The following is a 23178-nucleotide window of genomic DNA, read 5'->3' on the forward strand; positions in this document are numbered from 1 at the left end:
CTACCCATCACACATTTAAGGATGGCCAGGCCCACAAAGATGCAGCCGATAGCTACCACTAAATACATGGCCATATTTATCAACCAGTCCTTCCAACCCACAAATCCCCAATTACCCCAAGAGCCAGGATCCTGCATTCCGTCCAGGTGATCCCGTATGTGAACCAATAAATTTAGTGATGTTAGCGGTCAAGTCCTGAACTCCCATGATACACTTGCCCTGCACTATGGCGCATACCCCACCCTCACGGGCCAGAAGATAGTCAAGAGCATACCGGTTCTGCATTGCAAACAACCGTAGCTGAGACAATTCCTTGGTTATTGCCCCGAGGGCTCCCAAGGTTTCATTTCCCAAGATGGTAAGGCCACAAATAAAATAATTCCTATCGCTGACAGCCAAGGAACCCCCACACCTCCCAGTGTCAATACGCTCAGAATCCCCCACCCGGCTGAGTGGCCCCGGTTGGGTGCAAGAACCTGAGGTTTTTTCCAGTTCTCGCAAAATTCAGCAGAGACTGCCCGGCGTGCTAACTGATTATGCAGCTTCCACGCCGAAGGGCAGGGGACTGTGGTAGGGACTAGAGACCCTATAGCAATTTGGCGGGGAAATGGGGGTGACAAAACGTTGGTCGCTGTGCCATTAAATAAAAAGTAGTATCCTTGCTCCATGTGCAGGCGCTCTAGCATCACAATCAGTATATCAGTTGCGTAAGGACCCCCCAGTAGCCCAGTTTATCCAGCTTCGAAACGCCCATTCGGGCCGCCTAGCAATGCGGAAAGCCCTAGTCCCAACAGTGATATGTGAGACATTCGCCCAGCCACAAAGGAGCTGGAGGCCGGCGTTCAATGGAACGCAAGTGGTGTTGTAACAAACGCATTGGCCAGACGCCTGGGTGATATGGCACCTCCTGTCCGTACAGGTGGGGAACAGACATGTTATATTCGTGTCCACCTCTACCAGCAAACAGCCGTATCCTTCACTGCTGAAACAATTCTCGTACGACCGGGAATCCCTATTGGGAGTGAAGTGGCTAGGTATGTACGCCCTCCACCGTTGCAGCCTATCATACTGTGAATGGGAATTATCCCGAGGAAGGGGAAGGCAAATAGCCGGTGGTGCTGAACCCGGATCGTAAGGAAGAGTGACTTGCTCGGGCAGTGGCTCGGAATGCTGACAATGAACCACCGTTTGGGGAGTGCCCCAAAGCGGTGAAACAGAAAATAACCTAGACACCGCTGCGGGGTTCGGGTAGCAGACAACCCGTCCCTGGCCATACAAGCGATGGTAAATCTGGTAAAAGAGATTCATACTACCCGGGTTTTCCTCAGTTTGGCCTTTAACTAACTTAAGTGTATCTCCCGTTCACCTACGTTCTAGCTGTACTTCCCTTCTCACACGCCCCATCCTCTCTCTAGTCCCTTTCTCTTTCTCATAGCCTCTTCCTAAGCTCCCCTGACGGCCTGATGTTACCTTTATTGCACCAATCTTAACACATCCAAAATCGAATTTACATGTATTCCAAAAACAAGGCAATGTCCATATAATATTCCCTTCCCATCGCCGGGACCGGTGCAATTGCTTCATGACTCCTGCATTCTCCATAACTTTCACGACCTTCCATGAGTCGATACCATGTCCTCGTATATGGGGGCAGCGAAGAACATCACCTTTGCATAAGTGAAATATCCTTGTAGATTGGTTGGGGTTACAAATATAAATAATATTCCCCTTTTCCATGTCCGTCGCCAATAACACTCCAAGCGAAGTGAGGCCAAATATCACACAGACGGTGCGTAGCCCCTCCATCATGCTCCACACCTGTAAAATAGCACTGGAGAAGGGAGGCAGGTTAGTATCCGACCTTTTACAGTAGTGGAGATGGACTCAATTTACAGTGATGAAGGTGGACCCATGCACTTCGCCCCTCCACTTTAACTGCTGTGGGGGTGGTAAGGAGAACTTGGAAGGGCCCGTCCCATCGCGGCTCCGACCCCTTCCTAGTCCAATTTTTGACCATGACATGACTGCCGGGCTGGACTGAAAGTGAGCCAGGTACTGGGGGCGATGGCTGGTGAGCCGCGCGGACCTGGCCATGGAGTTCCTTGAGCACTTGCGTGAGGGCTAGAACATAGGTGGTCATCTCTTCAGTCATATGGTGAAACTGAACCAGTCTGGGAGCCTGCAGGCTCCAGGGAGTTCTAAGAGGCCTGCCATAAAGAATCTCGGCAGGAGAGAGCCGGGCCGGTCCCGCAGGTGTAACCCGCAGCTGGAAGAGGGCAACGGGGAGCAGCTTAAGCCATGTCAGTCCCGTGTCTGCTCTTAATTTAGCCAATTTAGTTTTGAGGGTCTGATTGTGTCTCTCAACCAACCCGGCCGCCAGCGGTCTATAAGCACAGTGTAACTGCTGGCGTATGCCCAACTGGGAGCAAAACTCCTTGTTAATTTGTCCAATAAAATGAGGCCCATTATCAGAACTTAACTGAGCTGGTATACCGTACCGGGGAATGATTTCCCGCATCAAGACTTTAACCACAGTAGCAGCTTTATTATCGATAGTTGGATATGCCTCGACCCATCTGCTGAACACATCCACAATGACCAAAACATATTTGTAACATTGACACCTTTCCAATTCAATGTAATGCATTTGGAGCGTCTCAAAGGGACCACTGGGCAACGGGGTTTGCCCCATCCCACAAGGGATACCTTTTCCGGTGTTCTATTGCTGACAAATCAAACACCGATTACTGATGCTCTGGGCCAACCCCTGCATTTTAGGGTGCCACCAAGTGTCCAGCAACAAATCACTAGTCCCTCGAGCCCCACAATGAGTTGCAAAGTGTACACATTCAATGACCCATAAAGCCAGTACATCAGACATACAAGCCTGATGTGCTGGCGTGGTCCATAAAGAGGAAACAGAATCATATGTACAACCTAACCGTTTCCACATTTGATTACCACTCTCAGGAGCGTCCTCCTGTAACCTTATGACGTCTTGGATGGTTGGCATTGACTTGTCAGAAGCAGACATATTTATAGTAGATCGTTTAGTCTGACTTAACATTTTAGGCACCATCACTTGCTGAATTTGCGCGGCTGTCCGTGCTGCACAATCTGCTCGTTCGTTACCAACGTCAACTGGGGTCCTACCATTCGTGTGGGCAGCGCATTTAATAACAGAAATCTGCGCGGGCATAAGGAGGGCCTGCAGTAAGTCATTAACTAAACCCCGGTTGGATATTTCTGTGCCTGCCGAGGTAAGGAATCCCCTATTCTTCCAGAGTTGTCCGAAGTCATGAACTACCCCGAAAGCATATCGGGAGTCAGTGTAAATATTTACCCGACGATCTCCCCCAAGTATACATGCACGGGTGAGGGCAAAAAGTTTGGCTTGTTGAGCTGAATAAGGGGTCTGGAAAGCTGCCGCTTCTAGAATCAGACCATCCTGTTCTACGATTGCATAACCGGACAGTCTCCGGCCAGTGGGGCTTACTAATGCACTGCCATCAGCATACATAATCATGTCAGGTTGTTCTAACGGAATATCACTCAGATCGTCCCTTATTGTTGTAGTTTCCTGAATCAAGGCTAAACAGTCGTGACCAGGTGCGTCCTCATGGACAGGGGGACCGCTCAGAAAACAGGCTGGATTGATAGTGGTACAGTATTTAAATGTCAGACGTGGATTGTTCAAAAGGTATATCTCATACCTATTCTGACGAGCTGCGGTAAGATGCTGAGTCTGCAGTTGCCCCAATAGTGCGATTACCGAGTGGGAGCTATACACCGTAATATCCTGTTGGAGAGTGATATTGGCAGCAGCCTGCAAACTATTGTATATCGCTGCCAAGATCTGGGTGCAAACAGGGTGGCCCAACGCCACTGGGTCGAGTTTGGAAGAGTAATATGCTACGGGCCGGTGCTTGTCCCCATGTTGCTGGGTGAGTACCGCTGTTGAACATCCTTCCAGAACAGTACAGTATATCTGGAATGGTCGGTCGTATAGGGGCCTACCGAGGGCCGGTGCTTGTAACAAGGCCTGCTTCAGGCAACGGAAGGCCTCGAGTGCCTCGGTGGTGAGAGTAAAGTTCCCCTCTTCACTAGTGTAAGGCGTCAGCAGCTTTGTATAGACAGCGATGTTTGGTATCCACTGCCGACAATAATTCACCATACCCAGCCAATGACGAACCTCCTTGGCTATTGTAGGGGCGGGGAATTGGCATATTGGTTCAATCCTACTGGGTTCGAGACTTCTTTCTGTGGCTGTAAGTAAAACTCCTAAGAACTTAACTTTTCTCTGAGCCACCAAGACCTTTGCTTGTGAGACAACATAACCCAACGAGGATAGGTGGTTCAATAATTGGATCACATCATCCCTATTACTGGGCTCGTCAGGACTTGCCACCAATATGTCATCTACATACTGCACTAGAGTGGAACCATGCTCCAATGTCAAGGCCTGGAGTTGGGTCTGCAGACATCTGGAGAAGAGTGTAGGTGAGTTGACGGACCCCTGTGGCAGTCGGGTCCAGGTATACTGCTGCCCATTGTAAGTGAAGGCAAACAAATATTGACTTTCAGTCGCAAGTGGGAGGGCAAAGAAGGCGTGCTGAAAGTCAATTACGGCGAAGACCCGGGCATGAGCTGTAATTTGAGCCAGTATGTGGGCAGGGTTAGGGACGAGAGCATGTAACGGCTGTGCGATGGCATTGATTGAACGTAAATCCTGTACTAATCGGTACTGGTCTGGTTTGGCTGGTTTAGGCACAGCAAGTATGGGGGTGTTACATTCTGATTGGCAAGGGACCAAAATACCCTGTTGCAACAGCTCTTGAATTAATTTGTCTATTGACGGAGCAGCTTGGGATTTCAGGGGGTATTGCCGAATGGAAGGTAGCTTTACATGATCCTTAATCATTACCTTAATAGGTGTAACATTTGCCTTTCCCACTTGTGATGGGTATTCCGCCCAGACCTGTGGATTGACATATTCCAACACATCATGTCCCCAGTGATGCTGCAGTCGAGTGTTAATTGTTTCAGGGACCTCAAAATATCTTATGGTAGTGCCGTCCGGCATGACTTGAAGTGCGTACTCTGTTGGATCCGAATGATCCACTGCCCTCTTTACCATTCGCCCCATATTCCTGGCATGGTACTGGTCGTGGACCTGACATGTAATATGAGGGCTTACCGAAGCTGACTGTGGCCATAAATGTGGTGATATTGTAACAAAACCGGCTGTACCTTTTCCCGTGACTGTGGCTGTAACCTTGACTGGCCATTCGGTCCCAATTAATGGCCGGTATTTGTCCTCCAACTCCCTGTTTTGTCCGGTTCTGTCATAGGCCAGGGTAACGTGATGCAGTGACTGTTCAATGTCTAACGTCCACCACTGGGGGGTGATAGAAATATAGCACTGTTGTTTCATCCTCCATAATTTAACCGTTACCCCCTCATCTCCGCACTCTAGCTGTAGCTGGAAGATACACAGTAAATCTCGGGCCAACAAGTTACAGTCCAATCCAGTAGTCACTACAAACTGATGATCTGCAGACTTATTCCCGTAAGTGACTGTCACAGGTTCAGAAATAGGATACTCACACACCTGTCCTTGGAACCCCGACAATTGCTGCGTGTGGTCGGATAGTGGTAGTCGAAGTTCTGATTGCACAGAAGCCATGGCTGCTCCAGTGTCGATTACAAATGGGTGATGTTGATCTCCTATCTGCAGAGAGATAATAGGTTCCCTGTCCGATTGGAGAGTCCTTATGACTAAATTAGCTAGTCAATCCTGTGTTGGGAAAGGGTTTCCCTGGGAGAAGTCAGTGTATCTTGTCTGTCCTCCCCTTGGTGGGTACCCCCTCCTTTGGGTCGGATAATCTCCTTCTACTGCCTGTCTTTTAAAGGGGCATTCCTGTTGCCAGTGATCTGCACGGCCGCAATTAAAACATGCATTGCTCCCTCTATTTCTGCCCCGTCCTCTTCTTCCAGTAGACCAATGGCCCCTCAGAGGGGGCTGCGGTTGTAAAGCTGTTGATGCATTCGGTGGGCCATAAAAAGGAGCTGAGGGTCCCTTTGGGTGGGTTTGGTATCCCCCCCCTCGCTGATCCACCCACCCAATGTCACAATATTGGGGCTCCTGCTGGTAAACTACCATTTCTGCCGCTTGTTGGGGTCGCAGATCATCCTTTTTCATTACATACTCAGTCTTAACCTTTGTAACTGAGCCTCCTTCCTGGCCTACACCCTCCTTCCAACAAAATCTGACTGCCCTTGCCATCTGGGAAGGGTCGTTCTCTGTCCAATTCATGTTATTACATTTCACAGCAGTAGCCACAGAAGGTGGTAGGCAATGCATTAACATAGCACAATATTGAGGGGAATTCTGACCATTTTGATATAGCAAGTCGCCTGACTGCCCACGGTAGATTTCATTAAAACTCTCCAGAATATCCTCTGGCTCTTCAATCTTCTTAGGTTTTAGGTCTAAGATAACAGAAAGATTTATGGGCTTTTGAAATGTGCTATTCAACGCATTCAGGATCTGTGTCCTTCTATCGTCGTCTAACGCATAGGCCTGCTGAAGTGCGGCATGGCTAGCATAATTCAAGTGGTTAAGATAATTGCGGTACTCTGCTGGGGTTAAAACCTGCTGGACTCGGGCCCAGAGGTCCCTAGAATCAGCTTGATAAATTGAGATGGTAGTTCTCAAGGAATCCACGAAAGCAGCAGGAGATTTTTTCCTATCTGGGATTGTAGCCATAATAGCCATCATCTCACTGGGTGTCCATGGGAAGTAAACGTCTATCGTGGGTTGCGCCCCGGCAGTCGCCGCGTCATGGTTTCGCATCTTCCTAATTGGTAACTGTCTCCGAATGTCACCAGGGGGCACTCTAGCTATTTCCCCTGGTTGTTCCAAGACTTCAACGTCTCTCCCTGTCACTAGGGGGAGTTCTTTCTCTTCAAAATCATCTGTTGCAGCTTCCTTTGTTCCCGAACCTTGTGGTTTCTCCTTAGTTTGGGGAGACTTAGGTGATATGCTTAATTGTTTCTGGTGAGGATCAAGCCCCTCTCTCGCTGTCCGAGATCTTGTCCTAGAGCTAACTGGGCTTGTGGAACAGAGCTCCTCTTTCTCTACTGATCGTGAAGATGGTAAATCAGGACCCACACTATCACCCAAAAGGGCTTGAGTTACTGGCATATTTGGAATCTGGGGAGCAATGACTGGATATATATTATTATACTCTGGTGGTTCTGGAATGAGTGCAGACCATGCTACAGGTGCAGTCGGAACTTTTAGTGACTTTTCCAAATTATTGAATTTATAATTTTCTGTCAATTCAAGGCCAGCCATTGAACTACGTAGCTCATCTCTTGTTTGACCCGCGTCTTTCCTGTCTCTACTTGTGCGTTTTTTGAATGCACATTCCTTTTTCAAGACCTGTAATGTTTTTAGGTTACCCTGTTCACTAATTGGAATTCCCATTTTAAGGGCATTGTCCTGCCAACTCGACAACATGATCGTATCTCTTTCCTCTTGACAGTATTGCCTCCATAATCCAATTAATTCTTTTGCTTTCATACTTTGACTCTTTTTCCAAATTTGTCCCTGGATTTTCTTAACCATTTCTAGGTCTTTGGTGCCCCCTAGTGGCCATTCATCCCCCATTTTAGTTCTTAACTGTGCTGACATTTTTCTAAAATCCTTCGCTTTATCCGGATACTTACCACATAGTATTTGCAGTGGCATGCCTGGATCATTTGTGCTATCCAAGGAATTCCCCATAATCTCAACTAGTCCTCGGAACTGCGTTTTTCGCCACTACAGTCCAAGGGTACAATTTTAGCTTAATCAACTATAGATTTAAAACACTCACACATGGAAGTGAATCCTTTTCAGATTTAAAAACAGTTATTATAGACTGAACCCTCACTACTGAAGTCACATCAGCCTTTCTACCCATATAATAGACTGAACCCTCACAACTGAAGTCACATCAGCCTTTCTATCCATATAATAGACTGAACCCTCACTATTGAAGTCACATCAGCCTAAAACCCTAACCCAAACCGAATCAACAATATGAAATCCCATCAATTAAATTGCTAATCCCCAGACTGACCTTTGATTTCGTCGAGACGATCTTTCCGTACCAACCGCGAGTGACCAGACTAATCAGACGATAAGAAGAGGGGAAAAATTAATGCGTGGTCATTTTCCAGTTCTGCATTGTGGGCCCTCTTTCCCCATCCTCCTGTTCATAATCAGTCTAATTCTGATTTCGCAGTTGGTCAGAACCGTCTTGAGAAATCCCGGGTTTCGGCACCAAATGTTGAATCCCAAGTTTCTTTACCCGTCGGTCTGGCCTCAAAAGTCGAGATGGATTTTCAGGTACAGCATTAGTTATTTTATTTTGCTTGCAAGCTTTACTCAGTTCACAGCGGTACAGAACACATCCTGCTTTCTGCACCTCCGGAATCAAGTGAGGATATAAGACAAAGGGATCTGTACTGATACATTCAAATGGCATCAAGTTTCACATACTCGACGCACATAGGTCATCCTATATCCCTCCTGACCTGTTTGATCTATTCTGATTGGCTCACTTCCAATCCCTTCCTCTGACCCTTTTACTCAGCATCCTTTTCTCCTGCTCTGGTGGACACACCTCTTCCTGCTTTTCCATGCGGTCTGAAATCCTTTGTCTGTGAACTAACCAGAATTAAACTGGCCTATCTCTACATTACATTAACTAATATCTCTAAAGTAACTATTTTATATTACATTCGTCAGCTCTTCTTCCCACTTTCCTTTTAGTTCGCCCACCAACTCCTCCCCCTCTTCCCTCATCTCTCGGTATATCTCTGACACCTTGCCCTCTCCGACCCATACCCCCGAAAGCACTCTGTCCTGAATCCCCTGTACCGGGAGCAGCGGAAATTCCCTCACCTGTTGTCTAGTGAACGCCCTCACCTGCATATATCTAAGGAAGTTTCCCCGGGGCAACTTATACTTTTCCTCCAATGCTCCCAAGCTTGCAAACGTCCCATCTATAAATAAATCTCCCACCCTCCTAATTCCCAACTGGTGCCAGCTCTGAAATCCTCCATCCATTCTTCCTGGGGCAAACCTATGGTTGTTCCTGATTGGGGACCCCACCAGGGCTCCCCGCACACCTCTCTGTCGCCTCCATTGTCCCCAGATATTCAATGTTGCCGCCACCACCGGGTTCGTGGTAAACTCTTTGGTGAGAACGGTAGCGGCGCCGTCACCAGCGCCTCTAAGCTCGTCCCTTTACAGGACTTTCTCTCCAGTCTTTTCCACGCCGCTCCCTCTCCCTCCATCATCCATTTACGAGTCATCGCCACATTGGCGGCCCAATAGTAGTCGCCCAAATTCGGGAGCGCCAATCCTCCTCTGTCCCTGCTACGTTGTAGGAACCCCCTCCTTACCCTCGGGACTTTCCCTGCCCACACGAAGCTCGTGATGCTGCTGTCTATTTTTTTTGAAAAAGGTCTCAGTGATTAGTATAGGGAGACATTGAAATACAGATAAGAACCTCGGGAGGACCATCATCTTAATTGCCTGCACTCTGCCCGTCAACGACAGAGGCTGCATGTCCCACCTCTTGAAGTCCTCCTCCATTTGTTCTACCAATCGTGTCAGATTAAGTCTGTGCAAGGTTCCCCAGCTCCTAGCGATCTGAATCCCCAGGTATCGGAAGTTTCTTTCCACTTTCCTTAGAGGCAGGCCTTCTATCTCTCTACTCTGGTCCCCTGGGTGTATCACAAATAGTTCACTCTTCCCCATGTTGAGCCTATATCCCGAGAAATCTCCGAACTCCCTCAACATCCGCATAACCTCTATCATCCCCCCCGCTGGGTCCGACACATACAACAGTAGGTCATCCGCGTATAGCGAGACTCGGTGTTCTTCTCCCCCTCTAATCACCCCTCTCCATTTCCTGGAGTCTCTCAACGCCATGGCCAGAGGTTCAATTGCCAACGCGAACAACAGTGGAGACAGTGGACATCCCTGTCTTGTTCCCCTACGTAATCGGAAATACTCCGATCTTTGCCGACCCGTGACTACACTTGCCGTTGGGGCCCCATAAAGAAGTTTGACCCAGCTAATAAACCCGTTCCCGAACCCAAACCTCCTTAACACCTCCCATAAATACTCCCACTCCACCCTATCAAATGCCTTCTCTGCATCCATTGCCGCCACTATCTCTGCCTCCCCCTCCACTGGGGGCATCATTATCACCCCTAATAGTCGTCGCACGTTAACATTCAGTTGTCTCCCTTTTACGAACCCTGTCTGGTCTTCGTGCACCACCCCCGAGACACAACCCTCTATCCTCGATGCCAGTACCTTTGCCAGCAATTTGCCGTCCACATTCAATAATGAAATAGGTCTATAGGACCCGCACTGCAACGGATCTTTATCCCTCTTCAAAATTAGCGATATCGTCGCCTCCGACATTGTCGGGGGTAAAGTCCCTCCTTCCCTGGCCTCATTGAACGTCCTCACCAACAACGGGGCCAACAAGTCCACATATTATCTGTAAAATTCCACTGGGAACCCGTGTGGTCCCGGAGCCTTCCCTGCTTGCATGTTCCCCAGCCCCTTAATAACCTCGTCCACCCCAATCGGTGCCCCCAGGCCTTCCACCTCCTGCTCCTCCACCCTCGGGAACCTCAATTGATCCAGGAACTGATGCATCCCCTCCTCTCCCTCTGGGGGTTGGGACCTATACAGTCCATCATAAAAGGTCTTGAACACCTCATTTATCTTCCCTGCTCTTCGCACCGTGTCTCCCTTTTCGTCTCTAATTCCTCCTATCTCCCTCGCTGCTGCCCACCTTCGCAGCTGATGAGCCAGCAGGCGACTAACCTTTTCCCCATATTCATACCTCCTCCCCTGTGCCTTCCTCCACAGCACCTCCGCCTTTCTGGTGGTCAGGAGGTCAAACTCCTTCTGGAGTCGTCTCCTCTCCCTGTACAGTCCCTCTCCGGGGTCTCTGCAAATTCCCTATCCACCCTTAAAATCTCCCCCAGTAATCTTTCCCTTTCCTTGGCCTCTGTTTTCCCTTTGTGGGCCCCAATGGAGATCAGCTCTCCTCTGACCACCGCTTTTAGTGCTTCCCATACCACTCTCACACGGACCTCCCCGTCGTCATTGACCTCCAGGTATCTCTCAATACACCCCCGCACTCTTCCACACACTCCCTCGTCCGCCATCACTCCCACATCTAATCGCCAGAGTGCTCTCTGCTCCCTTTCCTCTCCTAGTTCCAGGTCCACCCAGTGTGGGGCATGGTCCGAAACCGCTATGGCTGAATACTCAGCTTCTTCCACCCTTGAGATCAACGACCTTCCCAAAACAAAAAAATGTATCCGGGAGTACACTTTATGGACATGGGAGAAGAAGGAGAACTCCCTGGTCCTCGGTCTAAGAAATCGCCATGGATCCACTCCCCCCATTTGGTCCATAAACCCCTTGAGCACCTTGGCCGCTGCCAGCCTTCTTCCGGTCTTTGAGCTGGATCTATCTAGCCCTGGGTCCAGCACGGTATTGAAGTCCCCTCCCAATATCAAGTTTCCTACCTCCAGGTCCGGTATACAACCCAGCATCCGTCTCATAAATCCCGCATCGTCCCAATTCGGGGCATATACATTAACCAACACGACCTCCATTCCCTCCAGCCTGCCACTCACCATTACGTATCTACCTCCGCTATCTGCTACGATGTTCTTTGCTTCAAATGCTACCCTTTTCCCCACCAATATGGCCACCCCTCTATTCTTTGCATCTAGTCCTGAGTGGAACACCTGTCCCACCCATCCTTTCCTTAACCTATCTTGGTCCGCCACCTTCAGGTGCGTCTCTTGGAGCATAGCCACGTCTGCCCTCAGCCCTTTCAAATGCGCGAGCACTCGGGCCCTTTTAATCGGTCCGTTCAGGCCTCTCACGTTCCACGTGATCAGCCTCACCAGGGGGCTACCTGCCCCCCTCCCGTGTCGACTAGCCATCACCTTCTCTAGGCCAGTCCCATATCCCGCCTCCGCGCTCCCACTCGCTCCCCAGGCGTCGCACTCCATCCCCGTCCACCCACTCTTTAGCCATTTCTTTTTTGATTTCCGCAGCAGCAACCCAGTTGTCCCGTTTCTCCCCCCCCCCCCCCCCCCCCCCCCCCCCCCCCCCGCTAGATCCCTTTCTAGCGTGATTGCTCCCCCATATTACTTCCGCAAGTCAGCTGACTTCAACTGACCCCGGCGGCTACTCACTCCTTGACCCCCCCGTGTGGGGAACTCCCTTGCGCCTGTCTTCCCGCCATAATCTTTCTGGCGCGGGAACATCCCTTTATCTGACCCGCCTCTTGCGGCGCAGCTCCCTTTCCTCTCCCCCTCCCATTCCTCATTCTCCGCCTATGTCCCTTCTTTCCCCCCTCACCGGCGCCCACATTTCCTAGTGTCTCCCCCCATCCCAATTTACTTCTCTATTTACATCAACTATAACAATAGCAATAACATTCCCTACAGTATCAGTCCCTCCGTTCCGATCCAATTTCTCCTCTTTAATAAAGGTCCATGCTTCTTCCGCCGTATCGAAATAATGGTGTCTCTCCTGGTACGTGACCCATAGTCGTGCCGGCTGCAGCATCCCGAACTTCACCTTTTTGTGTAACACCTCCTTGGCTCGGTTAAAACTCGCCCTCCTTCTCGCCACCTCCGCACTCCAATCCTGGTACACCCGTACCACTGCATTCTCCCATCTGCTACTCCGCACCTTTTTAGCCCATCTCAGGACCTCTTCTCTATCTTTAAGGCGGTGAAATCGCACGATTGTCGCCCTGGGTGGTTCTCCCGCTTTTGGTCTTCTCGCCGGGATCCGATGTGCCCACTCCACCTCCAAGGGGCCCGCAGGGGCCTCAGCACCCATCAGTGAGCTTAGCATCGTACTTGCATAAGCTCCACAGTCCACTCCTTCCACACCCTCAGGGAGACCCAGTATCCGAAGGTTCTTCCTTCGCGCTCTGTTTTCTAGGGCCTCGATCCTTTCAATACACTTTTTATGGAGTGCCTCATGCGTCTGTGTTTTGACCGCCAGGCCCAGGATCTCGTCCTCATTATCCGTCACCTTCTGCTCCACCACGCGGAGCTCTGTCTCCTGGGTCCTTTGTGCCTCCTTGAGCCCCTCAATTGCCTGTAGCATCGGGGTCAGCACCTCCCTCTTTAGTAGCTCCACACACCGTCTCAAAAATTCGTCTTGCTCGGGCCCCCATGTCGCCTGAGCTTTCTCCGCCGCCATCTTGTGCCTTCTCCCTTTCTGTCCCTTTCATCGACGATTCCTCGCGCTGCAGCCGCCGCCGATATTTTCCTCCTTCGTTGGGGGGGGACTCCCTACTCACTCACCCCACACTTAAAAGAGCCCGAAGGTCTGTCGGAGCTGGAGCCGCCGAAACGTGCGGCTAGCAAGGCATCGCCGCAACCGGAAGTCCCCTCTTTCGCTTTCTCAAGTGCTGAGTGCACATTCTGAAATTTAAAGTTGGAGAGCGCAAATTTTTGGACTCTTGTTAAATTGAATGCCAACTGGAGAAGTTGATTTTTCGGTTTGTTTATATCTTAAATAGGTAGTATTACCACCTGGTGCACAACATTCTGATGATAAAGGTGCAAGAGAGACTCTACTTGATGACGATGAATGCCCACTCCAGATTTTCAGAGACTGGCCAAGTGACAAAGGTGAGCAGTCATATCTCTTCCATGTATATATTTGTATCGAAAGAGTGCGAATTGCACCATCTTGCTTTTACCATGCCAATAATAGCAACACGGATAGATAGGTGAACACTTTAAGTATGTTAGGAGAATGCAAAGTGAATATTTGCCTGTCTAAATAGAATGTTCAGGAAATTTACTGATTACTGATCTTGAACAGATGCTTCTGCGAGATATAACTCATTTTTTGACATTCTAACTCGAACATATGCCTCTGCCACCTAGGACAAGAGCAGTAGGCACATAGAAACACCATCTCCAATTCACACAATGCGACTTGGAAATATATTGCTGTTCCATCGTTGCTGGGTCAAAATCCTGTAACTCTTAACATTGTAGGTGCATCTACACGAAAAGGATAGCAGAGGTTCAAGAAGGTGACTCTTTACCACCTCCAGGAAAGGCAAACAGTGGTACTGAGAATCCCCTTGTCATTATAAACATGTAAAGCAGGGCGGCACGTGACACAGTGGTTAGCATTGCTGTACGGCGCTGAGGACCTGGGTTCAAATCCCGGCCCTGAGTTATTGTCCATGTTGAGTTTGCACATTCTCCCCGTGTCTGCGTGGGTTTCACCTCCACGACCCAAAGATAAGCAGGTTAGGTAGATTGGCCACGCTAAATTGCCCTTAATTAGAAAAAAATATAATTAATAAAAAAATAAACATGTAAATAAACATCAACTCCATGATTCTACAATGGTACCATTGCCTGATTATCTTTGTCTCACATGCACACAATGCTCACATGTGCTTTCACATTCTTTGTCACAGCACGCGTGCAGTGTCACACGGTGTGCACACATGCAATTTGTTTTGCACATGTATGCACACACTTGTTCTTGGGACTCTCTTGCTCATGCACACAGTTTTACTGCTCGCGCATACACACCCACAGACTTTGTCGTTCAGGTGCACACTCCTTGTCTGTCACAGGGATGGGCGGGGGAATGGGCCTAGTTAGGGTGCTCTTTCAGAGGGTTGGGTGCAGACTTAATGGACTGAATGGCGGCCTCCTGCATTGTAGGAATTCAACAGATCTTCTAAGGTGGAGTAGGTGTGAGGGACCGAATGCCTACTTCTCCTTGCTCAGATATCCCTGTTCCTGAATATTTTGTGAAGAGAAACAGCTTCTCCCTGTCCGACCCCTCATGATTTTGAACACTTCTATCAAAACTCCATCAACATTTTCTCGAAGAGTACAGCTTCTCTAATCTAGCCATATAACAGAAGTCCCTCGTCCCTGGAATCATTTTCCTGAATCTTTTCTGCACCCTTTCTGATGCTTTGATATCCCTGCTGAAGTGTTGTGCCAGAATTGGGGACACTGCCGTTGAGGCTGAACCAGTGTTTTGTAAAAGTTGATCATAACCGTTTCTCCCTCTTGTACAAAATGCCTCTATTTACAAAGCCTAGAATCCTGTAGTCCTTAACTTATTTTCTGAAGCTTGCCTGCCACCTTCAACAATTTATGCAGATATGGGCAGCATGGTAGCACAGTGGTTAGCACTGCTGCGCCTCAGCGTCTGGGACCTAGGTTTGATTCCAACCTTGGGGGACTGTCTGTGTGCAGTTTGGATGTTCTGTGTTTACGTGGGTTTCCTCCGGGTTCTCTGGTTTCCTCCCCATAGTCCATAGATGTGCAGATTAGGTGGATTGGTTACACTAAATTGTCCAAAATGTTAGGTGAGGTTACAGTGATGGGGCAGGTGTGTGGGCCTAGATAAGGTGCTCTTTTGGAGGGTTGGTGCAGGTGCGACGTGGCAAATAGCCAATTCTGCACTGTAGGGATTCTATAATATATTCCTCAATGGCTACCTTTTTTCTCACCAAGACTGTACATGATATTCCAGCTGTGACTTGACCAATGATCAATCTTTTCCTTTACTTAATTTTGTATGTAGGTACTTTAGTGTTTCAGTTAAAGAAACAACCATCTGACTATATCCCAAAGAAACAAGATGGAAGGTTTTCAAAAGGAAAAGAAAGGAATGATAATTCAAGCTATGGTTCGTCATTGCCTCCTGAAAAGCTGCCATACCTTGTTGAACTGAGTCCTGGTAAGTGTTGCACTAATATAAAAGGTTTCATTGTATTGCTAACTGGAAACAGTTGAAGAGTTTCCTTTGCCTTCTCTAAAGGTCTGCGCTGTTATACTGTGTTTCTAATACAGTTTAATTTGTGCCAAATAGAAAAAATTTCCTTTGGTCTAATTTAAAACTGCTGCATTCAGTTAAAGAAACTGAGGTCTTTGGTTCACCAGTGGCAAATTTTTGTAAAACTTGATCGCTCTTGTATTAATATAGTTAGAACTTTGTATTACAGGAGATAGTGATTCAAAGATATGATCATTGCAACATTTGTATTGTTGTGAATCTACCTACCTATGAAATGCCTATCATAGCCACTCTAAACTAACTTTTTTTTAATCAATGTTTTTTATTGGATTTTTGAACAAAGTATATTTGCCATTATGTACACAGGATATGATATATATATATATATATATAAGGGCACACACACACAAATCACAAAGGGAGAGGAGAAAAGAAAGAAAAACAGTAACAACACGAGAGGTTCTTGGCTACCTGGCTATTCTTCTGCTTGCTCGTTGGCCACAAACAGGTCCCGGAACAATTGGGTGAATGGCTCCCTCGTTCTGTGGAAGCCGTTGTCTGACCCTCGGATGGCGAATTTGATTTTCTCCATTTGGAGAGATTCCGAGAGGTTGGACAGCCCGTCTGCAGCTTTGGGTGGTGCTGCTGACCGCCAGCCGAACAGGATTCTACGGCAGGTGATCAGGGAGGCAAAGGTAAGGGCGTCTGCCCTCCTCCCCAGGGATAGATCTGGCTGGTCTGAAACCCCGAAGACCGCCACTTTCGGGCATGGCTCCACCCTCACCCCCACCACTGAGGACATTGCCTCGAAGAAGGCTGTCCAGTACTCCACAAGTCTGGGGCACGACCAGAACATATGGACGTGGTTGGTCGGGCCTCCTTGGCACCGCTCACATCTATCCTCCAACTCCAGGAAGAACCTACTCATACAGGTTCTTGTTAAGTGGGCTCTATGTACCACTTTTAGTTGCGTCAGGCTGAGCCTTGCGCACGTGGAGGTGGAGTTGACTATGCAGTGCTTCGCTCCAGAGTCCCCACGACGAACGCCATGATTAATTTGTCTACTGCTTTGAAAAAGGCCTTGGGGATATAGATCGGGATGGATCTGAATGGGAAGAGGTACCTGGGCAGCGCGTTCATTTTGATCGTCTGGACTCTCCCCGCGAGGGAGAGTGGGAGTGTGTTCCATCTTTGCAGGTCCTTTTTTACTTCCTCTGTCAGACTGGTGAGGTTCCATTTGTGGATCCCTTTCCAGTCATGGGCTATTTGGATCCCAGGTAGCGGAGTTTGTGTCGGGCTTGTTTAATCGGCAGTCCCGTTAGTGCTGCCCCACCTATTTGTGGGTGTACCGGGAAGATCTTGCTTTTGCTCATGTTGAGTTTGTAGCCCGAGAAGGTGACAAACTCTTTCAGCAGCATGATGATCACTCTAAACTAACTTAACACTTCAAGTTAGCATTGGTGAGTACAAGTCACAAACTAATATAGTGAAGACTATATAAAAATTGACACTCTAGCAAAAGGCAGGAATACAATATGAAAGAGAGAAATACTTGAGATGATTCTATCCTTCCCACCACATCCCATTTTCTTTGTATGGTTTTAGCTGTGTAGCCATAATTCTATATTTTTCATGTGCCGTAGGAATGCAGTCGAAGTCTAACGTCTGGGAATCTGTACAGAGTGTGGTCATACAAATGTCACAGAATCTGGTGTCCTACTCCTTTTTCATATGAAGCCTAAGAAGCTATCTTCACTGAAGTTTAGGACACAGTCTTCTATTCTTCAAGTATAGATTAGATCAGTCAATGAGCATGAAGCCTTCTGTTAATTTATCTCAGTTACACAAACTGTTTAGGTTTCGTGGGGGCCTAAGGTACCAACACTGATCAAAAATCTGCCAGAAAATCGAACAAGAAAAATTGTGCTCTTTTATACTGCATATAGAACATAGAACAATACAGGCCCTTCGGCCCATGATGTTGTGCCGACCATTTATCCTAATCTAAGATCAACCTAACCTACACCCCTTCAATTTACTGCTGTCCATGTGCCTATCCAAGAGTCGCTTAAATGTCCCTAATGACTCTGACTCCACCACCTCCGCTGGCAGTGCATTCCACGCATCCACCACTTTGTGTAAAGAACCTACCTCTGACATCTCCCCTATACTTACCTCCAATCACCTTAAAATTATGTCCCCTAGTGACAGCCATTTCCTCCCTGGGGAAAAGTCTGGCTATCTACTCTATCCATGCCTCTCATCACCTTGTACACCTCTATCAAGTCACCTCTGTTCCTTCTTCCCTAGCTCCCTCAAGCTTTCTTCTTAAGACATGCCCTCCAGTCCAGGCAGCATCCTGGTAAATCTCTGCACCCTCTCCAAAGCAACCAAGGCTATGGGGAGAAAGCAGGATTAGGCTATTGAGTTGGATGATCAGCCATGATCGTGATGAATGGCGGAGCAGGCTCGAAGGGCCAAAAGGCCTCCTCCTGCTCCTATCTTCTATGTATATGTATGTATCCACATCCTTCCTATAATGAGGCGACCAGAACTGGACACACTATTCCAAGTGTGGTCGAACCACGGTTTTATAAAGCTGCAACAAAACCTTGCGACTCTTAAACTCAATCCCCCTGTTAATGAAAGCCAACATACCATACGTCTTCTTAAGCATATAGCTTTGAGGTTGCAAAATGTTGTTCTGCTGACATAGAGACCAAAACGATCCATTCAGGTGAATTAGCAACAAAGATTAACAGGTAAAACCATAAATGAGCAATGGGAGGCCTTTAAAGAGAAGGCAGTTTGGGCACAGACAAGACCCATTCCCTCAAGGGGGAAAGGAATACATCCAAATATATAATTTTTTGAATGAATCAAAATATATAAAGATTAAAGTGAAACTAATATCAGTACAGAACTCAGCCAAATGTAGTACATTGGACACCTGCAAAAGAAAATAGGGGTAAAGTGAGAGTATGAGATTAGTGGTTAGCATAAAAAAGAGACCAAATGTCTACTATAAACAAGTCTTTTATAAACATCTAAATAATAAAAAGTTAAAATAACAGTGGAACTGAATAGGACCAAAAAGGAGATCCTGTTGAAGCACAGGCCGTGGCTGAAGTTCTAAATGTGTACATTGATTGCATTTGCTTTAAAGAAAATAATGCAATATCGCGAGAAGGGAGTAGCGATGGTATTAGAGCTGCTCTCTTTGATATGTTAACGTTTTCTTGGGTAGGTGTGAAATAATTTCAAAATTTGCAGATGAAAAACTCAAAGGAAGAAAAATGAACAAGTCGGTAGTAACAAATTTTAGGAGGATTGAAGGTTTCCATGTTTATGGCCACGGAAACCTTTCGACCTCCCCAAGAGTACCAATCGAACCCTTGAGAAACTTTCTTATTGTGTTGAATGGTTAAACCATAAAATACTGATGGTTTTGCACAATAGGTTAAAACCTACAACAATGACAGTAGCAGTGGTTAGCACTGTGCTTCACAGCGCCAGGGTCCCAGATTCAATTCCCAGCTTTGGTCATTGTCTGTGCGGCGTCTGCTTGTTCTCCCCGTTTCTGCGTGGATTTCCTCCGGGTGCTACGTTTCCTCCCACAATTCCCGAAAGACTCGCAAAAGTGTAATAATAATACTCTTTATTGTTACAAATTAGGCTTACATTAACACTAGAATGAAGTTAATGGAAAATCCCCTGGTTGCCACACTATGGCGCCTGTTCGGGTACACTGAGGGAGAATTCCGAATGTCCAATTCACCTAACAAGCACGCCTTTCGGGACTTGTGGGAGGAAACCGGAGCACCCGGAGGAAACCGACGCAGGCACGGGGAGAACATGCAGACTCCGCACAGTGGCCCAAGCCAGGAATCAAACCCGGGTCCCTGGCGCTGTGAAGCAACAGTGCTAACCACTGTGCTACTGATATACAAATCCGTCTTTGGTTTGTCCATGAGTAGATAGTGAAGCATTGTGGCTATTAAGTTGGGTGATTCCAAGAGCACTGACTTTGATAGTTGAGCTATTGGTTTAGAAATTCTTGGTTCTGCAGGTTAGCTGACAGGAACTGCCCTATCTACTTTTCGACTGTGACTTGTGACTTGCTTCCAGCAATCAGAGCAAAACTTTGAATGTTGAATGTTTGAATTGCCTAGTGAATGTTCTTCATCTGTGACTTTCTCAGCATTTACTAGCACAGTAGAACTAGAACGTCAGATTAGTGCACAGACGAGGGATGTTGGTTTTTTTTTTTAACTCCTTTTCTTATTCCTGGAAGGGTGAACAAAGCTAAACATTCCTTTCTCCTAGAAACTACTGTGATGAATACAAGAATTTCAGATAGATTGTATTATATGTATTCAATGCAGTAAAGGTTAAAAGCCTGGGTTAGTGTGTTTATAACTGCTGCTGTACTGTTTTTAAAAGTCCTGGTTTGCAAGACAGTTGGGCTTTTTGGAGCTAGAGGTGCAATTAAAACACCGGAAAAGTTGAGACTAGTGAACTTTTATTTATATTAAGAGGGTTCCCTGCAGAGTAGTTAATTAGAGACATTGTGTTTAGCTTAGCAAGATAATGTAGTTAATGGGAGGAGCCAGGCGTTGAAACAGACGGTGTTGGCTTTTCAGAGTTTCAATTTTATGCTGGATGGTGAGCTGAGAAGCTTTCTGAAGAAATACAGCTATTGATTCTGCACTATTCTGACAGGTGTCAGGTCTTTTTCTTTAAAGCAGTCTCAAAAGATCTCTTTATCAAAGTGCAGTATTCAAGACATCTCTATAATACACGCATTCCTCAGTACTAACTTAATTTAAAAGTGGAATGGGATCTGAGAAGGTTTTGTTGTTTGAGTGAAAATAAAAATAGGAGTTAAGTGTTGTGTTACTATTGTTTAGCATTGTTTAAAGGGTGTAAGCTATTTTCTTGGGTGATAAGGATTTTTTTTTGTTTTTGATATACCGTAACCCTATTTTGCTTGAAATCACGCTTGAAGTGAGGTATTTTTTCTTCATAGTCCTTCAACAAAATTGAAATAAAATATAGGGGTTTCTGCCCAGTATCCTAGCCACTGTTGGGGTCTGGTCGGGCATCATACTACTGCTTTCCTTCAACTCCCATTATGTCCACAGTCTGGGATATATGGTTTCTGCTGTGGTATTGGCTTTCGTTATCTCTGCAGCCACAGGAGATTACTATTCAGTTTTTGCATTGCATTGCATCTCTTCCTCTGAAGTGTCTCTCTGAAAAAGGTGTGACATTCTGTTCTCTCTAGATAGTTTGTCAAGTGTAATCTTTCTGTTTGTGGTTCCTTTACAGCCTCAGCCAGTTTTGTATGTCCTTTTTTAAAAGCACATGTCTTATTAAAAGTTCAATATGTATAAGTAATTTGGGTCTATGATCCATTGTCATGATAGGAGTGCAAAAGTTGGTTATGTTGAACCTTTTATAAACACTGGTTAGGTCCAACTCGAGTATTATGTTCAGTTCTCTGCCCCACATTTTAGGAAGGATATCCAGTCTTTAAAGAGGAAAGTTGCCAGAATGGTACCAAGAATACAGGATTTCAGATAAATTGAATTTGTCCTTGGGGCGGAACTAAGGAGAAATGTAAACAGTGTGCAAAATCATAAGTAGTTTAGTAGAATAAAGGGAGAACCTTTTCTCTGAGCAGAGGGATTGGTAACCAGAGTGTAGAAATTTAAGGTAATTGACAAAAGAAGCAAAAGTGAGCTGAGAATTCCTTTAAACACACCGAGTTATGACCTGGAATGCATAGCCTAAAAGAGTCGTGGAAGTACATTCAGCAATAACTTGGGGAATGGAATATGCCCTTGAAGGTGAAAGAATTACATAGTAAAAATAATGGAACTAATTGCGTGGGTCGTCAAAGAGAGCCACTATGGGTTGAATGCTTTCCTTCCGTACTGTATCATTGTGATGTTGTTGAATGTTTGAACTTGTAAACCTAAATTTGATTCCTTAAACTGGAGGTGGTTGCAGAATATCCAGGGAACATTTTAGTTACCATAGAATACAAACCAGGCTGTTCAGCCCAACAGTTAATAGTCCAGAGGAGCCTTCTCTCGTCCTTCTTCAACAAACTCTTATCATTTATTCTCCATAACGTTCAAAACTGATATTTTGCTCCAACATTGAGAGGCTAGTAATGTTGAAGTCCGCATTAAGATTTTGATCTTTAATGGGCATAAATTCATTCTTTACAGTCTTTATAACTGTGTTTATTCCTCATGCCTATGCCTTAAGCCATTCGCAGGCTTAGTCAACAGAGCACTCTTTGCCTGAGATGCATGTTCTGCACAATTTCTCGGCTTGCGGAAATAACATTGCCATTGCCTAATTTATTAAATTTGGATATGGGTTTGTTGTCATGTGTACCGAGGTTCAGTGAAAAATATTGTTATGCGTAGACTCCAGACAGATTGTTTCATCCATGAAAAAAATAGGACATACAATAGATACACAAGTAAATCCATAGACACCGGCATCGGGTGAAGCATACATGTAGCACTACTCAGTAGAGAACAAGCGTGGAGAGATCAATTCAGTCCATAAGAGGGTCATTCAGGAGTCGTGACAGCGGGGAAGAAGCTGTTTTTGAATCTGTTAGTGCGTGCCCTCAGACTTCTGTACCTCCTGCCCGATGGAAGAGGTTGGAAGAAAGAATAACCCAGGTACGGGGGTCTTTGATTATGCTGCCCACTTTCCCAAGGCAGCGGGAGGTGTAGACCGTGTCAATGTATGGGAGGCAGATTCGCGTGATAGACTGGACTGTGTTCACAACTCTAGTTTCTTACGGTCTTGGGCTGAGCAGTTGCCATACCAGGCTGTGATGCTTCAGATTCAGTTGTCTGCTCCTTCCACCTTGATGTCTAGGTTTTAGACTTTAGATATTGCTGTGTTTGAGTTATGGATTTCGTTGGGCATGAGAAAATGGCTTCCAGATTTCTCATGTGAATATACGAATTAGGAGCCGTTCGGCTGCTTGACCTACTCCACCATTTGTGTGCACATGGGTGCACTTGCCTTAAAACACCCTTTAAACATACCTCCTTTACTGCATTCTCTTCTTCTATCTCCATATCTCTTCTTGGATATGTTGGAGGCACTTGTACTTGACAAAGGCAAAATAAAGTTGTTATACTTAATTACTTTAACAACCATTAGGGCCATAATGTTAAACTCTGTTGCAGTGCCATATTTGATCAGTCTGGAGTTGCTCATGTGCTCCGAGGTAC

General features: G+C 46.6%; 1 protein-coding gene across 12 annotated transcripts in view; it reads left to right on the top strand.

Annotated features, from left to right (window-relative positions):
- Nucleotides 1–23178, top strand: part of afdna (afadin, adherens junction formation factor a) — a 323280-nt gene that overhangs the window by 93910 nt on the left and 206192 nt on the right. For all 12 annotated transcript variants that reach the window (XM_072503518.1, XM_072503546.1, XM_072503555.1 and 9 more), the window contains 2 exons: nt 13644–13755; nt 15695–15850. In XM_072503518.1, coding sequence (XP_072359619.1) covers nt 13644–13755; nt 15695–15850 — 268 coding nt within the window. The remainder of the gene's footprint in view (nt 1–13643; nt 13756–15694; nt 15851–23178) is intronic.

Source organism: Scyliorhinus torazame, chromosome 1, assembly GCF_047496885.1.
Source record: "Scyliorhinus torazame isolate Kashiwa2021f chromosome 1, sScyTor2.1, whole genome shotgun sequence".
NCBI lineage: Eukaryota > Metazoa > Chordata > Chondrichthyes > Carcharhiniformes > Scyliorhinidae > Scyliorhinus > Scyliorhinus torazame.